The sequence below is a fragment of the Penicillium cosmopolitanum genome (assembly GCF_028827165.1).
Source record: "Penicillium cosmopolitanum strain IBT 29677 chromosome Unknown utg000012l:1.0-3308103.0:1.0-3310761.0, whole genome shotgun sequence".
NCBI classification, from domain to species: Eukaryota; Fungi; Ascomycota; class Eurotiomycetes; order Eurotiales; family Aspergillaceae; genus Penicillium; species Penicillium cosmopolitanum.
The window spans coordinates 2,346,317-2,358,747 of NW_026622682.1; the positions used below are offsets into that span (position 1 = coordinate 2,346,317).

Below are 12,431 nucleotides of genomic sequence, written 5' to 3' on the forward strand. Positions count from 1 at the left end.
GCTCTCTCTCACTCTCTCTCTCCTGGGGAAAACATTCCATGCTGTCCGATGATCTCTAGGGCCCAACGCCCGCTTCTGGTTTGATCTGATCTGATCTGCTTTGCTTTTGCTCTGCTATGCTCTGCCCGCCATGTACATTCCACAGAAACGGGATCTCAGCCGGAAGAATGGCATCTTCATCATCGTACGTTTTACTCTCGGGGCTTCCGGTCGCATCCGTTCACTTTTCCTCCGATCGCATGTGTTTGCCCTTTGCTTTGCTTTGCCTACGCCGTCCTTCCTAACCTTGAAATCCCATCCATGAATAGTGTGCCTCCATAATCCTCTTCATCCTCTCATCGGCCACGATCTGCTACTTCGGGGCTCGATGGCTTCGGCAACGGTACTACGAACCAAAGTATATCCCGGCCAATACTTTAAACGCAAATGGAAACACTGGTGCCCTGGTAGCGCCTCCTATGGCCAGGTCTACAATCCAAACGCTGGAACGTCTGACAATGGTACCTCATATCGCGGCGGAGGTGGAATCAACCCTGAGATGACGACCGCGGATGCTGCCAATCCCAATGTTCGCCGAGAGACATCCATCCGATCCATAATCACCCTGCCCCCCCTATTCTGTGAGCCCAAAGCCGACTGAGCAAGTCGTCGCTCGGGAAGGTGAGCGAGGTGGAATGGACATGGTCGTGGAGTTCCCCGAAACTCAAGATGAACAAGAGACACGCCGAGAGGATCAAATGGACGCTTTATACCAGCTGCGTGTACAGAGACGCCAACAAGCTGCCGACCGCGAAACCCGCCGTAATGAACGACGAGCAGCACGAGCCCGTGGCGACTCGGTGCGACTCCAAGAACTTGCGGCAGAATCTCGTGCTAGAAACAATCGTGCTCGCGGAGAGAGCAATACCTCACTCAGTGCATCGGCTGTCATTGCTGAGCATCAAGCCCGCGAGCGAGATCGACGTATTTCCAGCGTCAGCTATGCGGATATAGGGCATGTCAGGCACGACGGGTCTCGTCTTCGAGCCGATTCACACGATTCAGATCACCACCCGCTTCTACAGAATGCCTCGCTCAACATATCATCGCCTTCTCTGGTTGACCCTTCCATGCACTCGCGAGGGGAATCCATGGCATCGTCCATCATGACTACCGAGACTGAAGTCGATCAATGGGCGCTGCGGCCCACGTCAACTCGCGGATCAGGAAACCCACTCCCCAAACCGACGAAGAGGACATTGGAAATTTGAATATTGTTCCCCCACCACCCGAGTACGATCATCTCGAATGGGGTGATGCGCCCGCCTACGAAAGTCCCACGCGAGAACGAGCCGATGACTCCAATCGCCCGCCGCCTCTCCTGACACGTCTACCATCGATCCACGTCAACATCGCCAGTCCTATTACTATTTCGCCGGTATTTCCGTCAGGACTGCCGTCGCGAGAGGATGAAAACCGCACGCCGACCCCGCCTGACCCTACGAGTATTCCGGCACCAAGCGACGTTTCGGATACTCAAGAGGAGCATACAGGATCCACTGACAGCCACCCTCCTGTTTCACGATGAATCCTCACCGGAGAGATATATTTGTCCACTTGAACATTACTTCGTCTAGACGATATTTGGAGGGACACACCTAATGAGCATGATTTACGATTTGTAATAGCATTTTATTTCCTTTTCTCATCATCATCTTGTTTGTTTTTTTTTTGCGGAGACTGGTCATTCGTTTGCATGGCGCCTTGTCTGGGATGGAATATTTGTTTGTCGGCTAGCAAGGCGTTCGGGACTGCCGATATTGATTTTTGATATTCTTTCTGTTTGTTTGTATGATGGGTTGGATGGTATGGGAAAGGCTTCAGGGGTCGGATTTAGATAGCACAAATCTACAAGTTCAGTTATGACTCTCACTAAGTCACCCTCGCCGTGCATTATCAAACTCCTCTTTGAAACGACATTTGCAATTCAACGCATACACTGGTCCATCTAATCCCTATAGACTCAGATGCGAGAGATCTAAAGAGCGAGCTGGACTGAAGACTCAGACTCGGACTCGGACTGGTTGTGCGTTGGAGTGGTATTGACGACAATAAACAAGAAAAGATAATATTATTTATTGACCGGATATACTTCTAGTTGGGTATCATGATTCAAGATAATTGTGACAGCGATTTCGGTTCGTGTTTGTTGCCAGGAAGTTCCTGGGTCATCGGCACGTTCCTGGTACCTCGTGCGAAGTAGCAGTACCATAAAGTTCACCCTGGGTGGAGCTACGATATCCTGGTGGACTAGAATACCCAGACGGTTGAGAAGCCGCGTATTCTGAGACTTCATGTTTTGTAACTGATGAAGAACGACGACGGCGAAGGAAAAACCATAGAAGCCCAAGGATCAAGAGTGCTCCACAAACTCCTCCAACCACGCCGCCCGCAATTGCGCCTTTATTTGTTGACGAGCCATGAGATTCCGAGTCCGCTGATGTCGAGGAAGACTCTGACGTTGTCGTGGATGCCGAGGTTTGTGATGTCAAAGTGCTAGCGGAAGTTGTGGTATCTTTATAGTAGTATCTTGTCAGTTCCGTGGATTTCTTCATGCCTTACATTGGCAGATGGCAATTTGGAAGGGGAACTTACCAGGCGACATAGCCTTCTGAGAAATATTCGTTATATTCCCAGCTGCGTACATAGCGTTGAACTCATCCGAAGTCGCACAGCCCTTCCAGTGTTCTTTCTTCGTGGCGAATCCTTTCAGATCTGCATCACAGCAGAACTTCCCCCAATTATCATACCAGAGAACCAAATCTGGATCAGCGCACTGTTCTGGAAAATTTGCTGGAGGGTCTCCAAAACTGCATCCCGAATTGTTTTCACTGTCGACAGTAATTTTCATTCCCGCTGGACAGCATTTCTGCCATTTGTCCCAACTGTGTGCTCCATTTTCGTCCGAATCGCATTTGTTGGCACGGCGGGCAGCCCAGCCGGTTCTGGAAGTCATGATATTATATCTCCACGTTACACTGGTTGGTGTTGATATCGGAGGTCGTCACAAGACGAACAAGCTTTGGCTCGGAGGGTTCAGGTATCCGCTGACCCAATACGAATGGGAGGAATGCAATGCAGGTTGAAAGGAGGGGGCGAGGATGAACTTGGAAGACAGGGCAGACAAGGCTCCTCTCAGGCATGCGGCTATTTTGAACTTGCGCATACTGCGGAGTACGAAAATGGGGAACAGGGCGATCGATATACCGTACTACCAAAACTTGACAGAATCCCAATTTTACTTCAAGGGTCATTGGTTTAATGCGCATCTTTGGTCGCGAATGCCAAGATGACGATGCGGATCTTTCTCGTATTTGACTAGCGTTGCGGCTGAGAACAGAGGATATTGCAGAACTACTCCTAAGTTACTAGATCGGGATATGATTCGTGGCTGAAGCAAACACAATTGGATTCGATCCTCGTGGCGTACCCCGCATCTAACTTCTGGACCCGAAAAGGAGTAGAAATAACTTGATGATCAATGTAAACAGAACGGATTCCAGAGTACCAAGTCCCCTTCGCCTGAAATACTACATAATCCTCGTGGGTTAGAACATTGTTTACCATGTAGAGATCCAAAAGGCTATATCTGAATCAGAACATTCGATATTTCTTCAGCTTTTTCACCGAAAAAACAAACTTGAAGATCGGTTGTCAATCAACCAAGGAAGGAACACTTTTTTGATAACTAGGACGCTGCACTTTATGCCATCTACTCGCTTCTATGATATAACATAAACAGAAATACCCATGAAACTTAGAACTACCTAGCAGCGACTAGGTAGTAGGCGAAACGCTACTTTACTCTGAACGATCCTGGGGTCCCTGTGGAGTGAGTAAACGTAGCCAAGATTCTCTTCGTGTGGGAACGGACGACCTGGGCACTTGATTTGCTAACTCTGGGCGCATGAGTTAATTCTTCAGGGCTTGCTATAAGCACGAGGTGCGCCCGGGCGGGCGTAAGGCTGAAAGATGGCTAACCAATTATATACCCATCTCGTCCGCGATTCATGACGCATATCATAGAATCAAATGAGAGCTGCTTGTCCGAATAGAAGTGCATCTGGGAAAAAGGCGAGGGCACGGCGTGGCCTCGCTTGGACGATGAATCCATTAGCAACAATGATCAATCACAAGATTGCGATCACCACCGGTCCCACAATTGTCACGGTGGGTACGGAGTACATGATATTCTTTTCGTATTTTTTTTAGTTGCTCCTGGGGCCCTTCAAGAGATTTGGAAACTCACAATTCAACCACTAGACATGATAATTCCATTGAAAATAAAGGCCTGCATTGATATGAAACACTTGAACATTGTCAACCAGCTAACATTCAATTCATTGATCATACAGACAGAAGGGCCCATTACCAAAATCCGGTTTACGCTGTGTTTGTGCTTTCTCGCACTCTTAACTTCTTTGAGCGTGTACCCCTCATCTAACACAGCCGGCCATACACATATGAGTAACATTCTAATCCCGCCCTTCGGTCAAAGGTACGTCGTTAGAACACGCTAGCAACCGTCCGTTGTTCCTGAAGGGGAAGTATGCGGCGTCATGCCGTGAAGCGGTATCCTAGTGTTCTATTCTATTCGTCTATTCGTCAATACTAGCATGGATTAGTCGAGGCTGTGCGTTAGTAGGTAATATGACAGCTGTCAGTATGGGAGGATCAGGAAATCATTTATCATGCTCGTTTCTCATTCTGTAAAAATATTTTCTTCTCCGACCGTATAGCCCTGGAGTTGCGACAATGCCTGACCAACAAACATATCAGCTACATCCGTTCGGATGGGAGCAGGATCCTGAAGAAGAGCGGTTTAAAGTTTCAACTCTCGACTATTTGACGGCCTGCACTTATAACAATTATGCGCTTTTCTTTCGCATGAAGGATTCAGTGAAATGTCGTGCTATTGAGGTCCTCAAGTTGGGACTAGAACGGACATTGAGCCAAACACGACATCTTTGCGGAACAATTGAAAAGGATCCCAAGGGTGGTCATTCTTTCGTGAAAAAGAAGGATAGCACTGTGAAATTTGTTGTTCAAAGATTGGATTTGGAAGGGGAAACTTACCCATCTTTCGATCAGATTGAGAAGGAGAATTTCCGCACTGCTTTCCTCGGCGATCTTAATCTTTGGAGCGTGGCACCAATGACCTATGGTGAGAAGCCCGAGGCTCTACCTGATAGTAGTCCCGTGGTAGCAGCCTATAAAGCGAACTTTATTCGCGGAGGGCTTATTTTGAATCTGCACCACCATCACTACGCCAACGATGTCATGGGATGGGCTGGATTTGCTCGACAGCTTTCGGAAAACTGCTACGCAGTCTTCAATAATACGCCTTTCCCTTCATGGGACCCATCATGTCTAGATGTATCACGCCTTATCAAAGCTGACCTTCCAGACGAAGCTAAAGTTGATGGCCCACCCGCACCAGATCGGCATCCGGACCACACTGTCTCTGAGTCCCTACTCTTCCATTTACCTAAGAGCAAGGCCGCAGAGCTTAAGACCCTTGCTTCCGGAAACAATCATGAGTCTTGGATCTCGACATTTGATGCCTTTGCTGCATTTATTTGGCGAACGATGACCCGTCTGCGTGCCCCCGTTTTCAAGACAGATCTGTCAAGACCAACATTCTATGGCCACGCAGTCGATATGCGACGAAGGATGCATAGCCCAAATGTTCCCGCACGTCTTCAGCATAATGTCATGATGGGTGCTATCTCAGAAATGGCACCCATCCCTGCACCCACCGCGGCAGTAGTGATATCAGAATGGCCTCTTTCACGGCTAGCCGCATACATACGATCCTTAACAAAAAGTACAACTCAGGAATTTCTCGATCAAACGCTCGAAATGATCGTCCCCGTCCGCGACAAGACAGCCCTGAATATCCGGAGCGATTCGAAACCACCATTGTCCATTGTTTTGACAGACCATCGGGAAGCGAGCATGTCAACCGCAGATTTCGGATTCGCGAAGCCGACTCTTTACAGGCATCTTTTGGATAATGTCTCTGAGGGTGTCTATGTTATCTCCCCCCTCGTGATCCTTCACCTGGATCTGATTTCGGGCCGGAATTCTCTATTGCGTATGAAAGACACCTCAAGGACGCCTTGCTAGCGGACCCGGAGTGGAATCAGTATTTCGAGTATTACGGGGTGGATGCGATTGATGCTAGATTTGAGTGAATAAGCCAGGTGAATTGATCGTTGGAGCACGGTGCTCCATAGCTGTAATCGATCCAGTGTGTCCTATGACTTTGGAAGGCTCCGCCACCCCCTCAGTGAAGCTACCTACTCTAATATCACTAGTACCTATACAAATCGCTTGATCCTAACAATTGAGGGTAGTAATTAGTAGGTAACATTATGAATGGGTACTAGGATACCAAGTAGAATAACAATTATGTCTATTTCAACTCATCCGATTAAGAAATGCAGCATGGAAAAGATATAAGGATATCAGAATGAGAAAACAAAATAAAATCCTTCACCTCCGCTTAGTCTGTCTCAGCAGTCTGTCTTCGAATGTACGAAGCCACTTCGTCGGCCCGTGAAAGCCAAGGGAAATGTGACGCTTTGATCTTCTCCGTCTTGATCAGGCCCCCCTTTCGTTTCGCACGTTCCACCATTACTTGCTGCACGGGCAAAGGGAACGCCTGATCATCTTCACATAGCAGGTAAGAGGCCGGAAGCTCGAGATACGCCGCATTCGTCGCGGGGGCGGTATTTGTCACCCAGGCATGCGGCCGAAGGTTTTGGCCCATTCTGCTCCATCGGGCACATCGTGGAAGAAGAGCGCCTGCGGATCACTGGGCATGACAGTTCCATTCGGCTCCTGTATACATATTAGTCTGCAATTCATTTTCAAACCGCGTCCTCTTGAACATTCAAGGTCGATCTGTTTGGTAATACTTACATCTCGCAGAAACCACGGTGGCGGAGCACCGCCAAATAATCCAACAAGACTCTCTCCAAGAGCAGGGATAACTGCCGAAATGAAAATTATCCGGACAACACCCCCCTTTTTGCCAGAGGACTCGCGCTCATACTTGGCCACGCCATCCAGAGCACTGTTTACTGGTACCCCGGCCCAGCTGTGCGCAACGACGAACACATCTTGACCGGCATCAGATGCTGTCTCGACGAGAGAACGTACAGCGGCAATATCTGGCTCTAGATCTTGAACGGATTTAGGGTCTTGTACCGATGGGAACGACACGGTGTGGCAATCGTAGTCGTCGAGTTTCTCGATCAGAGAATCAAAGATAGACGGAGGACACCACGCGCCGGGCGCAAAAACGAGAGCCGGCTTGGACATAATTGGATAGAATGATGTTAAGAAGGGAAGTGAGGGCTGTATGTATGTGTAGCTGTGGGTTTGAGGGCAAGCCAATAGAAAAAGCCCACTGGTTGTCAAGTGGCTGAGTTCACTCGGGGAGTTCAGTTGGGGTTTGGCGGGGCGGAAAGCGGCGGGGCAATTTCAACCGTGGAGAGGAGAGTCTATCATGATTCATGCACATACCATACTCTGTTATGGAAAAAATGGAAATGAAACGATGAATAGAGGAAAAGAAATAATTGGTTTATTTTGGCCGATCTTTCAATCAGATTGCCCCTCGGGTTCATGGATCAGATCGTACAATTTGCCCCCAACACGTTGGGAAAGAGGCCTATATGGCCCTTCTTCGACCACGACGCCATCGTCAAGCACAATAATATGGTCCGCAATCTCGATCATCTCCTTGGAATGAGTGATAAAAATCACTGTCAAATTATTCCGCGTGGCTACGAGTCGATCAATCGTTTCCCGAACGATCCGTGCCCCAGCAGGATCGAGACTGGAGGTGGCTTCGTCGAGAATGAGGATTTGGGGTTGGCGGAGTAGAGCACGCGCGATTACGATGCGTTGCTTTTGTCCACCTGAAAGACCAACTCCACCGTCGCCTACCACGGTGGAATATCCCATTGGGAGAGAGGAGATGAACTCGTCAATGCCGGCGGCTTTGGCGGCTTCGCGAACATGGCCTTCGGAAGCAAAGATCGAGTGCACACTGATTCCGTAGCGAATGTTGTCCTGGATAGTTCCTGGGAAGATAGTCGGTTGCTGAGAAACAATCGCGATCTGTGACCGAAGAGTTGGAACATGAAGTCGCAGAATATCATGGCCACCAAGTGTTATCGTAGGTCGACCTGATCGATCAAGGGGGGCTTCATACAAGGCCAGCAGAAGGGAGGCGATGGTAGATTTGCCGGACCCAGAACGTCCTACAAGGGCAGTACAGGAGTTCCTGGCGATGTTTATGGAGACATCCTTGAGGACTAGAGTATTCGGACGAGATGGGTACCGAAAATTCGTTGCTGTCAACTTGATTGGCGTTAGATCGGAGGCTTTCAAATGGCCACGGTGCTCGTGAGATTCATCGCGAGGTAACTTGGCTAGTCGGAGTAGCTGGGAGGCAATTTCTCGGGCTGTATTAATTTGAGGAACTATACGGGAAAATTTAGTTATGATATATCGTATAGCCAGAAAGGGTCAGTATTCACTCACTCCAGGACAGAATTTGGGCAGCATAGCCGATGCCGAAAAGGAGCATTGAGAAAACCATCATCACCTGGTTGACAGTATACTCATACCCTACGAGTACTCCCCCATAATAAAAGAGCAAGCCTAGAAAGGTTTGAGTCATTTATAGGCCCAGACAAGAGTGGATAAGAAAAGGGATAAGCTCAGAGGGGACCCTAGAGATGACCTTACCGTTCGCAAATATCACAGTAGACTCGACCATACCGAAAAGGATGCCAGTATAGACCGCACGCTTCAAGCCAACATTCAAAGCTCGCGACATAGCTTGTTCATGCTTGTGATGAAAGTAGCCCTCAAGTGTCAGCGTCCTAACGGTTCGGATCTCCGAGAAAGTCTCCGTAAAAATGTCAAACACAACATTATTCGCCGCATTTGTCCGTCGCTCCCACACGCCATTCGTAGCTTCAAATCCCCGAGTAATTGAATAAATGAAAGGCCCACAGGCAAGGGCCACCAGTGTTAACTTCCAGCACAATACCAGGCTCCAGACGATCGCCATCACGGTGATTGAAGCCGCCACAATGACATACCCAGCAAAACGGCCGAGGAGATTGCGCATGTCTTCGCCATTTTGATCTAAATATGCCGTAAGTCTCGAGGCGCTATTTCCTTCATTCTCAAACCATGCTCGTGGTTGATCCAGGATCCGCTTAAATGCACGGTTGCGGATAGTATCCATCCAGGCCTCCCCCGAAAACTCCAGGAAATAGTGCATGAAAAATGAAGCCAAGCCGTCTCCAAAAGATACCCCTAGGACCGCTAAAGACCAAACCATGGATAGTCTGGCGCTGTCGCTCCCGGCGTAGAACGTGGTAAATAGCTTCGAAAGGCAAAATGAGAAGATCGGTGTCGCACTAGCATGGGCCAGTGAAGAGAGGATTCCCAGAATAAGAACGACTCGCTGCTTGCTTGTCAAGTTTGGGAATACTGTTCCCATGATTTTGGACAAGGGAGTTGGCTTCTCCTTCTTCGATGACCGTGGTATCCTACGTTCTCTGAGAGCCAGCCTGCGGGAGATCCTCTGGCGTTTTGTTTCTTGAGGCTGGTTTGGAACCTGTGGACCATCTTCATTCGATATTTCATGCACTCTGTCGATGTCGGGAAAATGAATTTGTATTTCTCCCATCTCAACTTCTTCGGGCGTTGCCTGCAATGATTTCAACCAGCCTTGGGATGGAAGCTGGGTTCTTTCGGGCACTTGAGACTCCCTTGGATTACGAGAGAGTCGCTTTTTCCGAGTGTTGGGACTGGTCCTTGTTGACTCATCAGATTGACTGAGAGAGGCGCCGTGCTTTCTAGATGCCATATCTATTGTACTTGACCGGAGACCTGGCGGTAAGTGATGCTGCGCCCACGTCTGTCTGTTTTCTTGACGAGCCCGCGGCGGCTCCGGCAAGTCCCCCAAGCCATCGTCCGAATCTTCTTGATAAAAGCTTGAGGCTTCACTCCTATGTCGTTCGAGCTTCTTCTCATTCTTTCTGTAACTCTTCTCTTTTGTTTGGAAGTAATTTTCCGCTCCCGACTGCTTCTCTATCTCCTGGCGATAGCCTGAATGAGCAATATATCCTTGTTCCAGCACATAAACAAAGTCATCTTCCAGAATCTGCGACACATCATGCGTAATGATAATTGTGGTCTTTCCTCTCCTCCATTCCCTTATCGCTTTCATTATAGCTAGGCGATTGGTCCGATCTAGTGCACTGGTCGGTTCATCCAGTATCAGAATCGGCGTATCACGGAGCCTTGCCCTGGCTATGGCCACCCTTTGACGCTGGCCGCCACTCAGAAAACTTCCGCCCGGTCCCACACAAGTATCCAGTTCCTGGGGTAGGCTTTCGATGGTACTTTGAAGCATGGCCATGTCAATCGCAGGTTCGGCATCATATCCTGTGATTTCCTGATGGTTCTTGCTGCCGAATGCGATGTTTCGGAGTACAGAGTCATTGAATAAGACGCTTTTTTGTTCCAGAAGGGTGATGTTGTTTCGGGTCCAGCTGACGTTAATTTCATTGAGTGGCTTTCCGTCAATTAATATCTCTCCTGATGTTGGAAGGTAGAAGCGCATCAGGAGCTGGCCAAGTGTGCTTTTGCCCGATCCACTTTTCCCAATGAGGAAGGTCATTTCACCCGCAGGAAAAAAAGAATGTTGATGGCTGAAGGACACAGGCTTCGGGTTGGCTTGGATATGCAAACGCCACCTGCAAATGTAAGTTAGAAAATGCTGAGAAATAGGGATTATTATTCAGAGGGTACTTGCATTGTTGACCTCGACATCTCCTTCGCAATGAAGTGGGTACAAAGAACCTTTCAATTCACTCTTCCTTCGATCCATCGCACGAGTTTGTATTATCGACTTGAGAAGTTCGCCCGCGATTTTGCCCTTCTCTATAACAATCATTTGCGGAAGAACCTGCTCGATCGATTGTGCTGCCGTCAGACAAGCCCAAAATGTCCTGAGAACCTCTCCCGGGGATAGCTTTCCCGCTCGGGCAAGAGAACTCCCGTACCAAAAGCCTTGAACAAACATCCCGAAAACCATCCACCGAATGAACGCAATCTGTAGTGAATTCAATCTCGCTTGTCGGAGGTAATGAACCGCCGATTTCTGAATTCTGCTCGCAAAGTTCTGAACTTCGAACCCCTGGCCATTCAAACATTTCACGGTATCGATCGAGGCAATCGCATTGTTCGCGATTTTCGAGGCTTGTGTAAGCTCTGCTTGCTGTGCAACGACGCTGGCATTCATTCTTGTGGACAGAAACGCGATTATAATCGAGAAGACGGGAAATCCTGCGAGGGTCACGAGTGAAAGACTCCATGATGTATAAAATCCGAGCCCGAGTGACGCTAGCGATCGGCATGAGTATTGGAGCAGAAGTCCGAGGGGTTGTGACGTCGCTATTTTCAAGTCTTGGATCTGGCTATATGATCATCCATGTTAGTGATTGCGAAAGCGGACCGCGGACATGAAATTAGACGAATAAAATCAGCTCACGCTTGGATGCCAGAGAGTAGAGCGCCGGATCCCTCCTCCTGCGCCTCAAACCATTCCACATCCCGACTCAACAACTCGACGAAAACGTCTCGCCGGACGTTCGATGCCTGCAGTTCTCCAAATATAATGAACGCTGCGTAATATGCTCCGTTGAGAAACCACCCTGCTGCCCCCAATCCGATCATCCCCAGACAACCAGTCAGTATCTTGCCACGCAGTCCAATGTAGTCTATATCTCCCGATCCGAAAGCCGTAAAGGCGTTAAACACGTCTCCCAGGAAGATCGCCAGGGCCGTTGTCGCGCATCCTGCGAGCAGGGCGAATATTGAGCCGACGAGGACACCAGGTAGATGTTTTCGAGTCGTAAAATGGAAGAGAGACTTCCAGCCCGGTGTTGCCTTTGATTTTGACTTGTCGCCGCTGTTTCCGGTCTCTTGGTCGGGGGTATTGTCGTCATGTTCGATGAAGTGTGATTTTCGAGCCATGGATTCTAAGTTTAAGCCACAGCCAGTGTTGTGAATTGACAGCAAAAGAAGAAAGTTTAGAAGGGAAGATCATATCCTGACATGATAGAAAAGCATCAGTGCAAGCGTATCGTCGCGCCTCGTCGCGTCAAAGAGGCGACATGTCGCTCCCAGTCTTTATATTCATTTCATTATTGATCGAGAACAATATGTAATTTCCTAGATGCGGAAGTATTGATGGTAAGTGAAGAAAGCCTGAAGAAACTCGGCAACAAAGAGAGACTGCGGCTGCCTGTTCTAGGCCATCACGTGTCCCATACTTCCTTGACATTCACATC

The 12,431-nt window shown here is 48.7% G+C and overlaps 5 protein-coding genes across 5 annotated transcripts; 2 read left to right on the top strand and 3 right to left on the bottom strand.

Moving 5' to 3' along the window:
* Nucleotides 1-367: 367 nt before the first annotated feature.
* Nucleotides 368-1,567, top strand: N7509_013626 (uncharacterized protein; the record flags this gene model as incomplete). Its single annotated transcript, XM_056638263.1, has 3 exons — nt 368-568; nt 633-1,138; nt 1,207-1,567. The coding sequence occupies 3 exons, from the start codon at nt 368-370 to the stop codon at nt 1,565-1,567; spliced, it is 1,068 nt and encodes a 355-aa protein (XP_056481770.1).
* A 640-nt stretch (nt 1,568-2,207) lies between these two features.
* On the bottom strand, nt 2,208-2,995 carry N7509_013627 (uncharacterized protein; the record flags this gene model as incomplete). Its single annotated transcript, XM_056638264.1, has 2 exons — nt 2,208-2,554; nt 2,635-2,995. 2 exons carry the CDS (start codon nt 2,993-2,995, stop codon nt 2,208-2,210), a joined length of 708 nt encoding a protein of 235 aa, XP_056481771.1.
* A 1,799-nt stretch (nt 2,996-4,794) lies between these two features.
* Nucleotides 4,795-6,168, top strand: N7509_013628 (Transferase; the record flags this gene model as incomplete). The annotated part of the gene is made up of 1 exon (XM_056638265.1): nt 4,795-6,168. The coding sequence occupies one exon, from the start codon at nt 4,795-4,797 to the stop codon at nt 6,166-6,168; it is 1,374 nt and encodes a 457-aa protein (XP_056481772.1).
* Nucleotides 6,169-6,547: 379 nt separating this feature from the next.
* N7509_013629 (alpha/beta hydrolase) lies at nt 6,548-7,368 on the bottom strand (the record flags this gene model as incomplete). The annotated part of the gene is given in 3 exon segments (XM_056638266.1): nt 6,548-6,849; nt 6,861-6,885; nt 6,967-7,368. 3 exon segments carry the CDS (start codon nt 7,366-7,368, stop codon nt 6,548-6,550), a joined length of 729 nt encoding a protein of 242 aa, XP_056481773.1.
* Nucleotides 7,369-7,650: 282 nt separating this feature from the next.
* N7509_013630 (ABC transporter ATP-binding protein) lies at nt 7,651-12,114 on the bottom strand (the record flags this gene model as incomplete). The annotated part of the gene is made up of 5 exons (XM_056638267.1): nt 7,651-8,537; nt 8,599-8,718; nt 8,806-10,855; nt 10,901-11,555; nt 11,630-12,114. The coding sequence occupies 5 exons, from the start codon at nt 12,112-12,114 to the stop codon at nt 7,651-7,653; spliced, it is 4,197 nt and encodes a 1,398-aa protein (XP_056481774.1).
* Nucleotides 12,115-12,431: the final 317 nt, after the last annotated feature.